This window comes from Rhamphochromis sp. 'chilingali', assembly GCF_963969265.1.
Source record: "Rhamphochromis sp. 'chilingali' genome assembly, chromosome: 18".
Lineage (NCBI taxonomy): Eukaryota > Metazoa > Chordata > Actinopteri > Cichliformes > Cichlidae > Rhamphochromis > Rhamphochromis sp. 'chilingali'.
Window position 1 is genome coordinate 22506899 of NC_137945.1, and position 19537 is coordinate 22526435.

Sequence of the window (19537 nt, forward strand, 5' to 3'; positions counted from 1 at the left end):
TCCGTCCATCACTCTTGTGACAGTCTAATGAACCTAACATCTGAGTGACACATAACACACATTCACACTGGCTGCATATATCAGCCCGGGGGGCAGAGCAGAACGCTGTATGAATCAGACGCGCTCACATATTCAGGCTTTCCAGAGGCGTTTACCATCAGAAGAAGCAGAACACTGAATCATCAGCACCCCGCAGAAGAACACAGCAAGCAACAGCTCTAACAATAAAGACGTGCTGGAGCCAAAAGGTGCAGATAGCAAGTTTTAAAAGATAACGCACAGGATCAAAGGGGGAGAGGGTAAAAACCCACTGCCTCCTGAAATACAGATCAGCAAGTCAAGCTGGCAGCAGACGACACAAAACGCTCTCTGGAGGAGGCGGCAACTGTGGAGCAGGCTAACCGACCGGCAGAAAGGAAGCTCCCGGGGTCCCACAACAAAATGTTGCGCGTCATAGTGGAGCGGGATATCCCCATGTCGGTGACACTGCCCATCGAGGTGCAGGCCGACCTGGCAAACCAGCCCTTCCCTTTTCTGGACACCACACTTGCTGATCTGGGCATCCAAGAGTGAGTCTCACTCCATGTGAGGAAGTGTTTTTATTTTGTTTTTAAAGAAGCAATCTAATGAATATTTATTAATGTGTGTGTATATTCAGGTCAGAGGTGAAGGAGAGGGTGGTTTGGGTTGACACCAAGAAGACCCAGGTGAAAAACAAAGCAGGGAAGCTGAAGGAGAAAGAGATCACTATCCTAGAGGTACAGCTGTGAGATCCAATTGCAGGGATGTGGTGTGATGGCAGTCTGTGGAAATCAGGTGACAGTGAGAGCAACTTGATTTTCCTGTTCTGTCCTTCAGGTACGCGTGAAAGCCCAGAAGCCAGGAGACAAACAGCTCCAGGAGGTCCTGTACAGCACCGAGGCCCACACTGACCGCTCCTTCTGCCGCACTGGAATGGATATCCTGCCCTGGAAACAGACGTGTGCAGGTCTGGAAGCAGTTTAAATCTCACACTTTTGATATGTGAGGCTCATAATCTCACTTCTGCTGCCGTTCAAGTTGGCTCGGGGTTTCTTGATTCAGATTTTTCTTTGCTGTGTCACTGTTAGCCAATATCTACATTGCCATGCCCCCCAAAAAAGCCACTCTCCCTGCAGTGCACAGCGACCTCTCAGATAACGGGTGACTTGTCAGACTCATGTGGATCACAGTGGTGTGCCACAGCCTGAGGCAATGACAAAAAAATCGTACCAAACATTACGTCAGCGTCCACATAAAACCTGACTTCTCAGCACTGTCAGGAATCAGGTCCACTTTTCAAAATGACAATTATTCATTTACTCTTGTAGGAGCAGAATTAAATGCAGAATTAAAAGCCCTCAGAGCCTCTGACGATATGTGGAATTTATGTCTCAGACATGAGTTTTCCAGTTAAAATGCCACATGGGCTCACAAAGATTCTTCTGTGTGCTTCTGTGTTTGCATCAGGGGAAAATGGACTGACACCCGTGCAGATGACTATGGCGCTGGACACTGAAAACAAGCTGCCGGGCTTTACTCAGGCTCAGGGACGACGGGAGATCTGAGGAGCAACACAATGAGTACAACTGAAATTGAACAAACTTAACATCTGATTACCTTTTTTTGTAAGAAAGTTTTAACATGAATGCTCCAACGGTCCACAGCAAAGCTTATTATGACAAGACTGGTTTTATTTAGTGATAAATACTTCTGAACTGACATTGCATAACTTGTTAGAATTACATTACTGAAGCATTTGTAAAAAGCTTCTGTCCTTGTTAATTTGTGTTTTGTGAAAGTTTTTTGGGCTCTGTAAGGTCACAGGTTGTATTTCTGAGCATCAGCAGAGTACTAAAGGTAAAGTAACTGTTTTCAAAACTAATAACTCAGCATGTGTACAAACATTAAGAAATCTCTGAATAAGGCAGTTCAAAGGAGCAAGAACACACATCTTTCTCCACAGGTTAAATTGATTTATAGTAAAGCAGGAAATCAAAATAGAACCAGAACTCCTAACATAAGAAAATGTAAACACAGCATGCATGTTAGCAAATAAATAAAAAGAAGAGCTGCTGAATGTAATAATAACTTTTGAAGAATGGCTGAAGTGCTGCACTTAGATCATCCAGCTTAAACATGACACACAACTGTCCCATTTTCCACCTACAGTATAATTTTTCTGGTTGTTGAGTGGAAGGATGTATCTATGTGTGTGGGCTATGAGGCAGTGATGGCTGCGCTGAGACTATCCCTCTGCTCTGCAGGAAGTGAGGTCACAGCTGCTTGGAACTCAGCACTGTGGTTCTGGGCAAACTTTTGCATGAGTGCTACCGAAATGTTCTGGCTTTCTGTGGAGGAGAAACAAACAGAGTTAGAGGTCAACACTGGAGACAGATCACTACAAAAGAACGAAATACTGATGAGAGTGCTGTGCAGGATGCTAAGAAACATCAGATGTGAAGCTCTGAGTCACGAGGGTTCATTCGAGGGAATTTTTACATGCAATCTGCTATTCTGCAGAAATCTTCACCTTTATCAACATCCTTGTTGCCTAGGACATGACTGGAAGCAGCAACTATGGGTTTCATTAAATTCACGACCTGAAAGAGATAAAAAAAAAATACATAAACTTAAGAAAAAAAGTCTGATTCAAATATTTTTTACATTTAGGGACAAAATGCACAATGTGAAGAAATTCAAGATTTACATCAGAGCATGTCAAAGTTTCTGCATGTGTTAGATTGTAAGAATAAATGATTTAACATTTAATAAAAGATGATTGGTCAGAAGTTTTCCTTACAAAGCATCTTTCTAAACATGTGAACAGCTGCTCTTTAATAATCAATGTGGATCAAAGACTTCTTTCAACACAAAATAAATGTAAGGAAACACAATTTCCTGTGCAACACAATTGACAACGGACCACAGTGATCTAAACTCATCCTCTACATTGGAAATGTAAACAGATGTAAATGTGGTTTTGACTGTACCAGAGCAGGGCTGTGTGTGTAGAGCATAGCCAGGCAGCTGAACACTGTATTGTTCTCTTCTTGGTCCTCTTTGAGCGGGAGACGAGCCACCAAAGCTGGCAACACCTGTCAGTGAGCAAAGAGTCATTTGCTTGAAATTCTGAAAACATTTTTGCAGCACTGTTGCACTCAGCTTCCTGCTTGTGAAAATATGCTGTAGTTAAGTTTAGCTGAAGAGGTGAGAACCATTAGCTGAAATATTTAATATAACAAACCTGTTCCAGAGGGACAGCATCCACATTGCTCATGATCATCCTGCAGAGGGCAGCACACAGGTTATCAATTACCCTGAGGTCAGATTCCTTGGACAGCAGGTTGGAAAACACAGACAGCATCATGGGATAGTCTCTGAGACAGACTTTGCTAAGGACTGCAATGGATTTAATTTAGTCTGAAAAAACAAAATAAAATGTGTACTGCCAAACACAACAATTATTCCAAACAGAAGCACACACAGTTAAGAAGGATACGATACAACGATGGGTCCAGCTGCCTGAGCCAGGCATCCCAGTCCAAACACGCTGTTGTTCCGAACCTCAGGGTCACTGTCCTTTGCTCCAGCTACCAGTACAGGAAGCAAGCGATTGGACAGGCGGCCTGCCACTCCCCGCCCCCCAGACACGCTCATGAGAGCATGGAGGATTTCTGCAATGGTGCCCACAGAGAAGGACCGGTCTGCCACGGTGCACGAGGATTTCTATGAAATTCAGTAAATAAATATGATTTATTAGGGTGACTCTTCCCAAAGGATTTCAAACCAGATTAAAAACATTTCTCTGTGCTTAGCAAAATCAATCAGTTCAAGAGTGACAGATTGTCAATGGAAAATTGTACTTAGTAGTCAGTATAAGCTTTTAATGATATAAGTTTACATGTGATAGAATACTGCATGATGACCTTTTTATTACTTAGAACTGATTGTTCTTTTATAAAACTTGTTCAGATATTTTTATCTGAATCTTCCCACAGCGATAGTAAGAAGCTGAACAAGCAGTTCTGAGCTCTTACCAGGAAAAGGGGCTGCTTCCCACATTCAAACACACACACACACACACACACACACACACACACACACACACACACACACACACACACACAATCACAGAACAAATGTTTTCATTATTGTATTACTTTTCTTGTGTATAAATAAAGACAAGTGCAAGAACAGAGCGCTGATCACAGGGCCCCCCACTCTCGTGTGAGCGCTCTGTGACCGCCCTTGCAAGTAAAAACTACAGCGTCTGTGTGTTTCTACCTTTCAGACTCAGCTGAAGAAGTGTCTTTTAGAATAAATCTCTTGACACAGATATATTAAGTGATATTTACACTATGGAAATGTTTTCTTTCTTTATTGATCTTAAACTTTGGGATATTTGGGTCAAATATGTTAAACCTATAAAATTGAAATTTTGGAAGTCTTCGTTAAATGACTGTGTGACTTTATTTATGTTCTCTTTTAAATATTTTTTCTTATTTATTTATAAGTTGAGATCTGTAACATCTACGGATGGCAGGGGATAACACATGGTTCTAGTTCTGTTACTTGCTTTGTAATAAACTGCCATCTGAAAAAAGAAAAAGGTGCTGGGGTATAAAGTACTCCTGTCACACGCCTAAATGTATCAGTGCATTCGGACTCACAGCTTTGTTCATGATGAAGGGCAACAGGTCATTGAGGAAGGGGAAAAAGTTGTCTGCAGGAACGGAGGCGGCCACCAAGGGGATTCCCTCCCCTGCAAACTCCTGGAGCATGGCATCATACTCTGCCTGAAACACACAGCACATCAACAGGAATAATCAATACGGAGGGAAAAAAGAGATAAAAACTTCACAGACTCGTATTGTTACTTTTGACTGCATTGTATTTAAAAGTGGGCCACAGAAAACACTAAAGCTCTTGGATCAGGACAGATATTTTCACAGCAAAAATTCAGCATTGTGTTGATCCAGTTTACTGTTTGATTTGCAGCACCTGTTGGTCTTCATCATCAGCTTCATCACCACCGCTGTCCTGACACGGGGTCTGAGAAGGCAGAGAAAACAACAGGGAAAAAAAAGTGGAAGGCTTTTAAAGCACAATTCATTCTAAGCAAAACAATCTGTGACAAATGAGTTTTAGCAAATAAAACCATCCATCACCCACACCCTCACCTTTTTCTTGAGCACATCGCGGATGGCATGGCTGATCTCCTTCAGGCGGGAAGGGTTTTTGAAAACCTCCTCTTTGCAGGACTTGATGACACTATTCATGCTTTCCAAGACACCCATCACAACATGACGCTCGGGCTCCCTTCGCACCGTTTCCAAAAAGCAGGGAACCACTATATCCAACAACTTCAACAGGGCTGAGTGTGGGACAAAAGATGTGCAGAAACATCGAAGAAGAAAGTTAAAATGTATGAAAAGCAATGGCGCTGATTCCTGTTATACACAAAAAGCACATTTCTAAGTTGAAACTGGATATAATTTTCCAGGATATAAAATCTATATGCAACTTTCTATCTCTGTTTAGAAACTTGTCTTATCCGCCTCGGCTGTGTTACTGAATCTAGAGCAGACAATACTACTGCCTAATTCAGCTTGCTGGTGCCCTGTAATACCCTGCTGGTTGGCCTCAGTGGGATTCTCCTTCCACACTTTGTGCTGAGCTCGGCAAAACTGCCCCATGGCTCCAAACGCTGCCCTGCGAACATCCTCATGGGGAAACTGGGGAGAAAAGTAAGAGAGAATACTACAGCTTACTAGGTGGGGCTGACAGACGTGACAGGTTCAATGCAAGTATGACCCTCCTGAAGTTAAAGGAAGATAAAGTATGAGGGACCCTGGCATTATGGCAGAACCAACAAGGATTGACCCCTAAAAAAAGGGATACTGTAATGCCACATTTTTCTCACAGCAGTACCAACATATCGTCTGAAAAAGTAAGGTATTAATAAAATGATATAGGCACAACAGCTAGCAGGAAAACATTTGATCACCTTGCCAAAGCATAAATGTGTTTGTTTTTTTTTTTTTTAAGGAAAGGGTCTTTAATGTTTATTAGCCACAACTTACAGTCTCTTACAATGTATTTAGCAGTAGTCTATATACTGTTAGAAGATTGTTTTAGCTGCCTCACCTTTGTTAAAGCTTATCAAGGGAAATAGTAAAACATTTTTATATCTGTGAAAATAGCTTTTAAAACTGACCAAAGATAACAATATAAGGCAGGATTCAAATCAACATTATCAATTAACCTATAGACGGTCATTTATAACTAGATGCACAATTACAGACCACAAAGTGCCCTTCACAGCACATTAAACGAGAGGGATATTTGGTCAACCAGCCAACCGGAGCCACTTACATCTCTCATCTCATAAACCTGCTGGAAGCTGGACTCCAGGAAGGGCTGGAAGGCAACACTGTCAGGGGAAACCACAGCAACAAGAGCAAAAATTACACACATGTTCACATCTAAAATGTCTCGCATGGGACACAAGTTTTAGAACACTTCCTAATTTTTTATTCTTATTAAGTACATTTATCCATGTGTGTTAATCTCTGTAAAATTGCCATCACTGAAGGTTTAAAAAAAAAAAAAAAGAAAAAAAAAAAAAAAGAAAAGAAGAAGTTACGAAGTTTTACCCAGCATTGAAGGCAATCTCTCCTAGTGCCTCGCAGGCATCCTCCTTTTCGTCAATGTAGGCATTCTCCACACTGAACCTAAGACATGGACACATTGGGTTTTCAGTGTGAGTATTTGGATGAACATGAACTACGTGTGTGTGCAAGTATGTGAGCCTTACCCAGCCACATCATGGATATCTGTCCCTTTGTCATCTTCTAAAAAAATCTCTGTATCTTTTTCGTCATTTTCATCGTCATCATCGTCCAGCAGAACAAACGCCTTGTCCTCCTCAAGATGTGCCTGAAAACAACAAAATAGGAAGTGGGAAATTGAAACATTCGTTTTAATTGAGAATATTTCAAACACAAGTGCTACAGTAATAGTTTCTACCGTGACGCCTTCACTGGACTTCAGAGCATACAGCATTACAGTTGTTATGGCAGTGAGGTGAGGAGTCAGGCAATCAGGGGTGACTATGGATACAGCAGAATAGAGGCTGTACCTGAAAGATGGAGCGACAGAGAGGTGAAGGACAACCAACAGGTAAGCTGGAGCTTTTCTGTACTACTATTTATGAAGACCACAACAACACAATAATAAAGCTCTGACAGCAGGGAGAGATCTTTTAGCAGGGAATGAAATGAGGACTAGTTAAAAATGTGTTTTGAATCACAACGTTGACTTCTTGAATGTTTGCTTTGTTCAATAAAGAGTTGTAACATACGTGCAGCGTCTTAGGTCAGGGTCATCAATGGTATTGGTGAGGTTGAGGCCCAGTTGAACACACTCAGCAGCAAGAGGACTGAAGACATCTTTGCCAATGGTGCGGGCCAGAACAGAGAGAGTATCTGACAGCAACAATAAAACAGTGAGACAGAGCCTACAGAAACTACCAGGGAACGTGTGGTTAAAATGTTTCCTGATCTCAAAAGAAAACTTTTTAGTTTAGAGAGAATTTTGAAGTTTACCAACCCAAAGACTGAGTTTGTAGAGACCTCATTTCCTCTGTGGTGGTGGTCAGAAAGCCCTTCAAACTTTCAATAACTGGGGTGAAGTAGGGAACCAGCAGCTCCTTGGCAGCATTGGCTGTTAAAGTCATTTGAGGTAGTTGAGAGATTAGGTTAGTTTTCATTTAAGAGATAAGATTTAATGTCATAATAGCTTGTCTTTCTATCTTTCTGTATTTGACACTGGAAGAACAAATAATTGAGGATGTTTATTGAACTATTATCTTACACAGTCAGTCAGAAAACTAGAACTCTTTTTTTTTACTGGTTAATGTATAAAACCCTGACATTCAGTTACCTATGGCACCGATAGCAGACACTGCCAGTTCTTTTATCTTGAGGTTATCAGTGTTGTTCAGAGCAGAAAGCATCGTCTCCATCAGAGTGGGCAGATAGGGCTCAATATCAGCTCCTGTTTGTAAAACCAAAATGAGAGATGATGAAAAGAAGGTGACTTTTTGTTTTGTTTAACAATAGTTTTTGGTTTGCAGAACATTTTGGTAATTTCTCCCCTTGTAGGGAAGTTGTGTGACTTTTACTGTGCTTGTCTCTGGGGAGATATTTTACCTAGGTTCTCCATGAAGTTCTCTAGGGCGTAAAACGCTTTCGTGACGTGGCCAACCTTGGCCTGGTTCAACGAAGAAAGGTATCCCAGCAACAAAGGCATCAATTCTGAACAATACGTGCTCACTTCAGGCTGGAAAGCAAAGAAGGAAAATTTAGAAAAAGAAACTGAGAATAGTTCTTCGTTTTATTGTGGAAAAAACTATACACATCCATATAGATCAGGTTTGAGATAAGTGACACTTTAAGTACATCCTATAGCATGCAACATCTTATGATAACTTCTGTCCATTCCTTCACACACAGTTCCCGTTGTAAATAAGGTCTAAACTGAGCATACTGTGTCACAAATAGAATAAAACATGCAAGCACTTCATTCCAGGTATAAACCCCAAAGAACCAGATTTTAAAGGCTTGAAAACCAAAAATAAACAGAAAAACAGCTTTTCCCACTGAGGTGTTCTGACTCACCTGTAAATGTTCAGAGAATTGTCCAAGGGCAAAAAGGCCTGCACTGCGTACCACCTCACTGCTGTCTGAAAGACTCTGACATACTGTTTGCAGCACTGATTTTAAAATCCTACCACACAGATACACAAAGAATGTTTAGACATTGTCAAAATCAAACTGCATGTATAGATTTGAACACATATCAACAACATATATACACTTATTTCATGTCAAGCGTTCGTACTTAGTGCGTATGTGGTCTGCACACCCTTCAGCCAGCACAGCAAGACACATGAGGCCTCCCTTCCTCTGATATGGATTTTCACTGGCAAGGCAGGTCTGAGTAAGGGGCATCTATTACAAACAACAAAACAAAACAAAACAATTTAACACACTATCAGAAAGCAGATACAACAGCCAGGGATCAGAGTTATTCCAAATCTATATGACCTACCAGTTGTTGGAACAGTTTCTCTGGAGGCATATGAAGAGCCATAGTGTCAATAATCTGAAAACAGACAAAAGAACAGGTCAAATCTTATTCAAAATTACTTTAAGCTCCTGCAAAGTGAACTTCTTTGATAAAAAACAACAAAAAAGCACAATTTATATCAAAATAGTTAAACACCTGAGCAGCACAGTGTTTGGGACTTTCATTATCTGTTCCATCTCCGCTGTCGTCCTCTTCATCTTCTGGGTCCTGCTCACCCGGAGGTGGAGCTGCAGTCAGTACAGGGAAAATGGCCTGCAGGATTGGGCTCAGGAGCTTCTGCTTCAGCACAGTCTGTGAAGATTAGAAAAATATATTATTTCAAATTTCGCATCCAACTTTTATATTCCGTACATTTTAAAGCTATGTGATACTCCACCAATAAGTATCCAATAAAAACCAAACCAGTTCCCAGCTGCTGGGAGTACAAGGAGTATCCATTATGTAAATCCGCTTTTATTCAGTTATGTGTCACAAGAGATTGCACTTTGTTTTTACAGTCAGTTTAATTCATTTTGCATAACTAGTCCCATTCCCAGAAAACACTCATTTATTCATTTTAATCGAATACAAAGAAAATCTTGTAGACAAACCGTCTCTTCCTAGAAGGTCCAAAATCAGATGACCTATACTTATGACATATATAATTTTGTCAAGTCACAGCTTAGTATTTTTAATTATTCTCTAAATTCTATAAATTATAATGACTAAACTGCACATAATAAAATGTGTGAGAACAGTGTTAACTTTAATTTGTGAATTTTGAATGTTTTCGTTGCTTTTTTTTTAGGATGGCTATCAGTGGTAAACACTACGTTTGGTGTCAAGAAAAGACAAGACAAGCAGTCATGTCTTTTGACAGACCCATAAGATTCTCATATGCTCTACAACTCCACATACACACACACACATAAGGCAGATATTTAAAGAGCTGGTGGATGACTCACCTTACTCTTCAACTTGATGAGGAAGGTGACGCAAGAGAGCGCTTTCACTCGCAGAGAGTCACTCAGATTGGTGTCACTGCCGACCTAACACAAGCAGAAAGCACATGTAAAACCCTCTGAGCATTCAGGTACCAAACATCACTTGTCAGCTTAAAAAAATGAATAAAATTTAGAATATCAAACAGAATTCACACAATTAGGTCGTACCTCCAAGAAGAAGCGGACAACGTCAGCAACATGTGGGACGATAACGGACACCTCACTCTCCATGAGCTCATTAAACACCTCCATGGCCTCACTGGCTTGGTTCTGTGAAGGGAGAGACAGAAGTAATAATTTAGTAGGTATTTATCAACACATTAGGTACAAAAGCATTTGCTAGAATTTACCTGATCAGCCTTGATGAGACATTTCAGGGCAACAATCAGATTTGGGAGGATGGAACGCATCAGGTGCTATAAGAGAGCAAGATGTTATTGAGTTGTGACAAAATACTTCTAGATTTTTGAAAATTATTTCAACTTAAGTTGTAACGGATCACATGCAGTGCAATTATAAACAAATCTCTTGTGGAATAGTTTCAATGTCTGCACATTGCCTGAAATGTTGTTTTGCCTCACCATCTCTTCTGTGCCAATGAATTCTGTTATGGCTGTGAGGGTGAGGATGCAATAGTACAGAGCTGTAGGGTTGTTGTGGTCTTCCAGCACACTACGAAGCAGCTGCAGGAGCTGGCAGTAGTGGGGCTTGAAAGGCTCAGGGTTGGATTCGATCACCTTGTTCAGCAGCAGGAGTCCAACCTGGCAAAAAAATTACGATATTTCTAGTGATTAAACTATGCACAAATTGTAATAAAATATGAGACTTTAACCCAAATGTTTCAAACATTAGGCCTGAGAACCAGAATTGGCCAGCCTAATACAGCTGAAAAAAATGTAAAGGGGGATATAAACTTTGCACTTTTAACTGTATGTTTTCTAACCTTTACAGACTTCACCCATTTATACTAAACCAGAGGGAAAAAAAGACAGAAATTGACCTGTTTGGAAATCTGTTTTTTGTTTGTTTAGACACAAGGTAACAAGCAGGGAAAACATAGAACAAACAGTATATTTTCTGTGAATTAACAAAAACTTACTGAACAGTCTGGGCAATGAGCTACCATTTTTTACACATTTACTTCTTACAAATTAAGCCCAATGAGCTATACTGGCAATTGTCTTTCATTAACTAAAGCATCATTTGTTATTATCATGTAGAAAACCTGAGACATACAGTTAAAACTGCACTTCTTTTTCTTATGTTAAGCTATATTACAGATTAAATGTGTAGTTAAACTTTCACTGGTGTGTATCACTTAAAATCAAAGTCAGCTTTATGTGGCCCACAATGCAAAATGTGTGTGACATCCTTGCTTTAAGCTATAGCTAACACAGGTTATGAACTAGTCCAGACATGTGCATCTATCATCATCTACACTTGTAAATACATTAAACTAATCTGAACTCCTATCTGGTGCTTGATCAGGCTACCTGTCTGTCATGAGGGTTGCTGCTCTTGGTGGACTGATTGAGAAGCTGGAGCAGGGCAGGCCAACGGTCTGGTGTCTCATGTTTAACCATTACAGCGCACAGCTGGGAGAGTGAATGCTGCACCGTGTGCCTGCAAAGAAAATAAACAGAGAAACAACGGCTCATGACAGCTCAAATGTGTAGGTCTATATCTACAGAATGCAAAACAGTAAGTGCAGCATTTTCTTACTCTGTTTCCTGCATGAAAGCCTGCAGCACCACTGCCTTCAGACTGTGTGAATAAAACGCAAACATCACAGCAGAGTTTAAACTATGAAAGCTGGTAGTGTGAAAGAAAAGTAAAACTCAAACCTCTCTCTGTCATTAGGGCTGATCTTCTTCCAGTGTTTCTTCACCCTCAGCCTCAGCATCACTGCAGCTGACTGACGGATCTGCATGTTGGATGCCAAATGTTTACAAAGATGGGCATTCTTTTCACACACACACTAGAGGATAAAATAATAAAAGGTATATAGTACCTGAGGGTTTTGGGAGCCACTCATGACCGCACACAAGCCTGGAATAATAGCTGGGTCTTTGAACGCCTGTTTCAGCTGGGCTGTGGCCTAAAAGAGGACAAAAGAGATTGTCTGTGGTGGGTGCCACAAAGAAATAACAGCTCACCAACTGACTCACAACCTAAGCCTGGTTTTTAATTAAGGTACCAACTATTCAGGCAGTAAACTGCTAATATAACAACCCAGTGGTCCTAAATATCAGTACCAGTGGTTTAACAGTTAGCTAACCAAACCTTAACAAACATCAGCTAGCTTATCTCCAGCAGCCATTTCAAAAAGTTCACTTATAGCCGGGCAAAGTAAGGCTAACGTTAACTTTAATAAAATTATTTGTGACGTTACCTGCTGAATAATTGCATTATCAGGCTGTGTGAGCTGCGAAAGAATCTGCTCGAGCTCTTCTGTCATCTCTGTCACCCCTCAGATAACCGTTTTGTGAGCGGTACTGTTAGTTGACGTTGACAGACTCGTACATAAAACGAGTTGTGTGCCTTCTTCCCAATGCGACACCTGTCAAATATGTCACTTGGTAGTTCTAAAAGCTAGCTACAGATTTTCCTTTTGGGAAAATTCGATTTTAAAGTGCGAAACGAAAAAGGAAGACTGATAGGTGACAATATCTAAGCTCGGTCCGGTCCACGAACGCTGCAACTGCCAGCACGCGAGGCAGAACCGGCCAGGAGTTCCATGTGAGTTGCGTTAAAGGGACCAGCAGATTTCAGGATTTTTCAGTATTACTGAAACAAACAGCGCCTTCATGTGGTTAGGAGGCCCAATACAACGCGTTCAAATCCTCATATCTGAGAAACTGAACGGGAATTTCTGGCCTGTTTGCAGTTCGATGAAATAGAACTGGGGAAGAAAAACCCAACTTCATTAAATTTGACACCACCGGCATGAAATGACTTTCTGTTTTCTGGGAAAATCCAGTGTTTCAAAGCACTCTGTCATTTCCTGGATGCAGGTGATGTTGTCTTTTCTGCATCAGATTTATATATGAAATGTTTTTATTTAAGCAAGAGTAAAAACAACGAAATAATTCAAACAAACAAAAAAAAAAGCAAAATGATGCGAAGCTGAATTTGAAATGGTACATCACTGATTCATCCCAAATTGGGTGTGACAGAGGGCACCGGCTTTTCCCACATTCATTATATTTAAAAAAAGTTTTATCATGAAGCTGTACAGTGTGTATATAGGCCTGTGAATGACTCAAAAGTTATGTCATGGGAGCATTTTTTGGAAATGCATCCTCGAGCTAATTTGACCAGAGAAGTTGTAGACTGTGAGCTGCAGCTAGTGCTAAATCATCCTTTTTTATTGATATTAGGTGTACGACTTCTTGTGTCCAGACAAAACATTTTGGCAAATGTGAGCCTGAGCAGAAATACGATTGTTGATCAAGTTTGTGAGATGACCACTGATTTAAGAACACGGTTGTGTGAAAGAAGCAAAGACTTTATTGCATACTCTTTTGCTGTGGATGAAAGTACAGACATGATGGACATTGCACAGCTGGCCATTTTCATCTGTGGTGTGGACTCCAATTTGCACGTTACAGAGGAAATATTGGACATCGGGACAACGACAGGAAAAGACGTGTCTGTGAAGGTTGCTCCAAGAAGAAATGGTAGAAATAGTAACAGTGTCTCAGTCCCACGGGGAGCCCCAGCTCTACAGGCTGTATGCTGTGCTGGTTCACTCTGAATTGAGTTGTCATGCTGGACACTATTTCTGCTATATTAAGGTACTGGCTGTGCCCGAATCTGTTTGAATGCTGCTGTTGCGTAGTACAAACAAACACACACCATAAACAACACATTTCAGCAGAAAACTGAATGCAAACAGAGAAAAATACTTTGTATGCATTGAAAGAAAGAAAAAAAAGACCCCTATATAGCCATAAGATTCTTCTTTTTAGCTCAAATTCAATTCAGAAACTGAATCTGCTGTGTCACATCTCTCTCATTCTGTCTCACAGGCCAGCAATGGGCACTGGTTTCAGATGAATGACTCGTCCGTGTCAGTCAGTGACATTAGGACCGTTCTCAACCAGCAGGCATATGTCCTCTTCTACATCAAGTGAGTAAACATCGGTATTTTTAAACATTCTAGGCTTATTCCTTCAGTAGAACTTTTCCCATCATGATTTAATAATGTAGACATGTTTATTCCCACTTTTCTTGTAGAAAATCTATTATTATAACCTAATGTTATAATGTTGATGCTTTGTCATGGTTAATATTCTTTTTTCCATGTCATCAGGTGCACAGATGTGAAAAAAACTGGGGACTACAGCCACTTGAACCATAACGCTGGCATATCTGGTCAGTCATCTCCCCAGCCGGTGGTGATCCCACGCACCATCGCCACCATGCATCACAACAGTGTTGGCTTCATAGGTCCCCAGCTGCCACCACACATGAACAAGGTACTTCCTCACCTGAGGGTACTGATAATGTTGTTGTTTTTGTTAAACCCAGTGTTTCTCTTCTAAAAACCTGTTGTTGTGACTTCTTGTTCCTTCAGAGTTCTCTTCATGTTAATGGGAATGGATCTCTGAGGGACTATCCCACAAGCTCCAAGCCCAGCACCAGCGGCAGTGTGGTGGGGAAACCAAACCATGGACTAGCTTCTTCTGCTTCCTCTGCTTCCATTTCCCACTCAGTAAGCCGGCCCACAATGATTCCAGACAGCGACAAACAACAGAAGCTTTCATTTTCAATTGGGCTAAGCAAACCGAACCCATCTGCTTCTTCCTCCTCTTACTGCCAGCCGTCCTCCGCCAGCAGCTCCTCCTCCTCCTCCAGCTCTTTGTCCTCCTCACAGTCTACCTCAGACGTCCAACCAGACGTTTGTTTTATTCCGCGTGCACTAAACCAAGTCAGCGGCATGCCTTTCTGTAATGGGGATCAGAACCCTGTAGGAAACGGGGAATCAGACCAAGAGAACTGTGGCACTCTGGATAACGGCAGTTCATCCAAGTCTCATCCTAATGAAAATAAAGACACAGGAAATGTCTTTGATAATTCTCCCAAAACCGCCAATGGGGAGTCAGGAGTGCACCATCACGGCAATGGATTAAATGGACAAGCGTATGGAGACTTCAAATCCAGCCAAAATGGGCACCACAATGGTCATCACAAAGTGAATGGACACAGCGGCCCTGACAAGGTAAATCTTGTCTTTACTTTTATAATGCTTGTCTGTTTGGGTTTTTGTTTTGTTTTTTTAAAGGGGCATATTATTAATATTTCTTTTATTTATTTTGGGCACATCAGATCTCTGGCAGTAATCATGGCAGTTTGACGTCTACGGCTCCTGTTGCTAATGGAATAGGCAGTGACCATAGCCAACCAAAGTAAGCCTAACACTGAACTAAAAAAAACTTATTGCTCTGCTGTCCATTTTATGCATTTAAATTTTTAAGTTTAGAGGAGTGATCTTAAAACTGTGCTGACTTTCCTCTCTGCCAGTGTGACAAAGCATTGCTCATATTGCTTTTGTATTTTATTTTTCCAGCAAAGATGCCTCATCCCAGGCTAGTTCTTCTCAGAGCATTCATCCTGCTGCTAATGAAAGCCAGGATTTCTCCACTCCTGTCACAAGGGCTAAAACTCCATCTGAACCCCTGCCTCACTGTACAGAATCCTCCGCCGTTAGCGCTTCACCCTCAGCTACTGCTACTACCCCTTCTGTTGCAGCTAAAGAATCTGCTTCCGCTCTTTCTTCTTCTGGGCAAGATGGCAACCCTGCAGCCTTACCCCCTCAGCCGGGCTGCTCTCAAAGCACCAGTGGAGCTTCTGCAGCTCCACAGAAAGTTAGCGTAAGCAAGGATGAAGCCAAGGATCTACCACAAGATAAATGTGCAACAACAGGGACTGACGGACGTAAGGATACTAAGGAGCAGTATCAGTCCAAGCCTAGTTCTAGTTGCAATGAAAAATGATCTTCCCGAGACAGGGAACGGCTGTACTCTAGCTCTGGAAGAGATAGAGAAAGACACTACAGGGATAGGAGTCACGAACGAGAAAGCGACGACGATCGTCACCGGTACAGACGGGACTACAAAGACGGTCACCACCGCCAGTACAGGGATCGTTTCCCCCTTTCTGGACGTTACTACAGGGAATGGGAGGCCGATCGTCACCGGGAGCGAACCTTCCAGCACCCTCGGGAGCGTGATTGTGACAGGTGCTCTAACCATTACCATTACTACCGCTACCGGTCAAGAGAGGACATTGACCATGAGCGAAGGGGATATGGTTACTCCCACCGAGAGGAGTCTCGTGGCAGTCGGAGGTGGCTGCAGGATAGCAAAGACTCCTGGGCAATGAAGGATAAGAGTAATGGCAAAGAGAGAGAAAATTACTCCTCAAAGGAAGGAAATTTCTCACCTTCTACAGCACCAGAAACAAACAAGTTCAAGGGCTCCCCGCCACGGGCTTGCCTTTCCTCTCCAGACAAAGAGGATCAAAATTGCAAGAGGACTCTCAGCAAAGACAGGGACGACAGCTCTGAGGCCCGCCACACTAAAAAACACAAAAAGAGTAAGAAAAAGAAGAAATCAAAGGATAAAGACAGACACCGTGAGAGTGGGTGAGTACTGCCATCTTTTTCTCGATCCTTTAATGAAAACAGAAGGAAATGTATTTGTTTGTTTTAAGCTAGATTTTTTTTTGAAAATAATATGGGGTTAAAGCTCACTATCAGTATTATTATTTTCTTAAAAATGGAAAGAATTTTCATCATTTTATTGATAATGGGTCACTTTTTCTGTCTTAGGCTGGCCGTAAAGCTTGATCTCGGTTTTGTTAAACAATGTCATTGGTTCTCTATCATCCCGTAGAAGTTCTGACGGAGATTCAGACAGAGCTGCAGAAATGAAAAAGAAAAAGAAGAGGAGACTTCCGGTGAGCGCTCCAAGATGGCGGATTAACTTTTTGTCCGCTCCTGATCATAAGTGAGGAAAACTCCACAAACTCGATACAATAAACGTATTCATACTGATGATGATATACAATGCGTGGAGGCAGATGTAAAAAGACACAGGGGGGCTCCAAAAGTTACAGAGAGGCAAAAGACACCTTACAGGACGACGGCGACAGAGCTAGCATGAAGAGGAGCACGGAGCAAAGTGAGGAAAACGAGCTAACAATGGCTAAAGCAATACAAAATTTGAGTGATAACATCCGAGAGATGAGGAAAGAAATCAAAGAAGATCTGAATAACCTAAAGGCTGAGATGAATCAGAAGCTACAAGATGCCATCGTGGATATTCGTAATCACGCCACTAGGCTAACTGAAGCAGAACAACGTGTGAACGAACTTGAGACAGTGAATGTGGACCTGATCGATGCGCTAATTCACTGTCTGGACCAGCAGAAAACTCTCCAGACCAAAGTCACGGACCTGGAAGGAAGATCGCGCCGCAACAACCTCCGTATATACGGAATTAAGGAAGGTGCTGAGGAGAATGATATGATGGCATTCATTAACAACTTCATAAAGAAAGAACTTGCCCTTCCCGAAGATGAGGAGTTGCAGATTCAGCGCGCTCACCGATCACTGGGACCAAAGCCGCAAGACATAGCAATTGCAAGGTCTATTGTGGTTAATTTCCAGAGGTATGACATAAAAGACAAAGTCCTGAGAGCAGCTTGGGCTAAGAAAATTTCTTATGAGGGCAAAACTATCACTTTTACACACGACTTACCGACTGAGATTAACAACAAGCTCAAAGAATACAAGGACATTAAGAAGATCCTCAAAGAACAAAAAATTCGTTTCCAGACACCATACCCAGCTAAAATGAGAATTCATTGGGAGAGCGGACCACGCCTGTACAAGAGTGCATCAGAAGCGGCAGAGGATATGAAGAAGCGGGGTTACGCTGTGGAGATGCCACGCTGCGGGGACGTCAACTGGGAACAGGTTCTCACCCGAAGCGCACACTGGGAGAAAACGGATAGCTCACACTCCGAACGTGTTCGCGGAAGGCTTCATGGATTTCTCAGACAATAAGTATAAACTATCTTGTGTTAAGCCTCACTGGACTAAGCGGCTAAAATACCTGTTTTGGCTCTGTAAGTACTGTTTCCTAATCTCAGTTTATTATAATAGATGAAGAGGTGTTTAGCCTTTCTATCCGGTTGTTCAGTCTGACGTCACTAGCCGTGTCTGGGTCTAAACTCCGCTGCAGGTCCATATATCAAACGATCACTATGGCATTACTGAGAGTTGAAAAACTGTCTAAAGTCTTTCATCTTTAATAAAATGATCAGCGTTCTGCTCTACCAGGTGTAACAATTGAGTTTAACATCCAGGCATCCATGAAAACGGAATTTATGACATTTAACGGAGTTAGAAGTTAGCAGGGAGTTAGCTCGCTAGCTTCTATCTAAATACAATATAGCATGTCCTGACTGCGGGGTTTTGGAAACAAATTAAAACGTACAGCTCTGTTATCACTTCCAACATAAATGAAGACAGAAAACTAAACAGCAGTGACGTTTGTAGGGTTACTGAAGTTGGGCTAGCTGGTATATAATGATGTGCTACGTGACAGCTAGCGACACAGCTATGTTAGCATAATATAAACAAGCTAACTTTTTTTCCACTCGATAAAAGTTAACGTGAGTGTTCTCGGTGGTCAGGAACAAATGTAATCGCATGGCAGGATGCTGTAAAAGGACCAAACTTCAGCCAGGAGAACAACTGAGATAATCCATCCACAATACGAGGTTAGTCATTCATATACTGCTGCATGGGCTGGGCTGTAGTTACATCGTAAGGTTTTAAAAACTGAGCTTAAATAAATGATTAGTGGTAATAAAAGACGAGGGAGGTCAACAGTGATCACTGACTGTTTTAGGAGCTTTTTGAGATCAAATAGAAGAAAATACATAACATTAAACATGTTAACAACACAAAAGCCATATTAAACGCAGACTACTTTAGACCCGGAAGTAGGATTCGTCGCGTCATCACTGAACAACCGGATTACATCTTATTTAAGATTTGTAAAGAAATACCTCTACCATATGCTGGCATTGTACGTATTGCCCCCGTAACGTTTTTACTTTATACCATTTTTTGCGTTAGACCTGTGTCGTGTAAAACAGACTATGTTGATCAGGACCGAGAGAGATACTTAAAATGCGCAGAGACAAGAGCAAGCTGCTGGATGCAGCGATGGAGCTACTAACACATGGTAGGATTTTTTCTCCAATATTGTAAGAATGGACACTACAGAATGACAGGGCACTATAAAGCCCCAAGAGTGGAAGTCAAGGTAACATATGTTCAGTTTTTGTGGTTATTTTGTTCT

At 41.6% G+C, this 19537-nt stretch overlaps 2 protein-coding genes and 1 pseudogene across 3 annotated transcripts; 2 read left to right on the forward strand and 1 right to left on the reverse strand.

The window, feature by feature from the left end:
• Positions 1–119: 119 nt before the first annotated feature.
• Positions 120–2813, forward strand: LOC308385840 (uncharacterized protein). Its single transcript, XM_080865024.1, has 4 exons — positions 120–569; positions 659–758; positions 859–988; positions 1489–2813. Exons 1-4 carry the CDS (start codon positions 442–444, stop codon positions 1584–1586), a joined length of 456 nt encoding a protein of 151 aa, XP_080721150.1. The 5' UTR covers positions 120–441; the 3' UTR covers positions 1587–2813.
• Positions 2232–12906, reverse strand: ipo4 (importin 4). Its single transcript, XM_080865003.1, has 30 exons — positions 12550–12906; positions 12169–12255; positions 12002–12081; positions 11880–11921; positions 11651–11780; positions 10739–10918; positions 10508–10573; positions 10326–10427; positions 10119–10202; positions 9310–9465; positions 9136–9189; positions 8926–9035; positions 8703–8811; positions 8235–8364; positions 7966–8079; positions 7633–7746; positions 7385–7508; positions 7051–7162; positions 6839–6960; positions 6678–6755; positions 6397–6454; positions 5651–5756; positions 5202–5395; positions 5023–5073; positions 4692–4817; positions 3521–3747; positions 3266–3398; positions 3012–3116; positions 2552–2621; positions 2232–2369 (listed from the first exon to the last, which is right to left on the reverse strand). The coding sequence occupies exons 1-30, from the start codon at positions 12613–12615 to the stop codon at positions 2239–2241; spliced, it is 3261 nt and encodes a 1086-aa protein (XP_080721129.1). The 5' UTR covers positions 12616–12906; the 3' UTR covers positions 2232–2238.
• A 928-nt stretch (positions 12907–13834) lies between these two features.
• On the forward strand, positions 13835–17174 carry LOC308385387 (annotated as a pseudogene). The gene is made up of 7 exons: positions 13835–13954; positions 14189–14289; positions 14473–14638; positions 14737–15381; positions 15489–15568; positions 15730–16806; positions 16993–17174. The product of its transcript is annotated as an uncharacterized misc_RNA (transcript).
• The last annotated feature ends 2363 nt before the right edge of the window (positions 17175–19537 follow it).

Coding starts and splice junctions, on each gene's coding strand:
- LOC308385840 (XM_080865024.1), top strand. CDS start 442: ATGTTGCGCGTCATAGTGGAGCGGGATATCCCCATGTCGGTGACACTG. Junction 759..858: donor AAGAGATCACTATCCTAGAG/GTACAGCTGTGA, acceptor TCTGTCCTTCAG/GTACGCGTGAAAGCCCAGAA. Junction 989..1,488: donor CTGGAAACAGACGTGTGCAG/GTCTGGAAGCAG, acceptor TGTTTGCATCAG/GGGAAAATGGACTGACACCC.
- ipo4 (XM_080865003.1), bottom strand. CDS start 12,615: ATGACAGAAGAGCTCGAGCAGATTCTTTCGCAGCTCACACAGCCTGAT. Junction 12,082..12,168: donor GTGGCTCCCAAAACCCTCAG/GTACTATATACC, acceptor TCCAACATGCAG/ATCCGTCAGTCAGCTGCAGT. Junction 2,370..2,551: donor CAACAAGGATGTTGATAAAG/GTGAAGATTTCT, acceptor TCTCCTCCACAG/AAAGCCAGAACATTTCGGTA.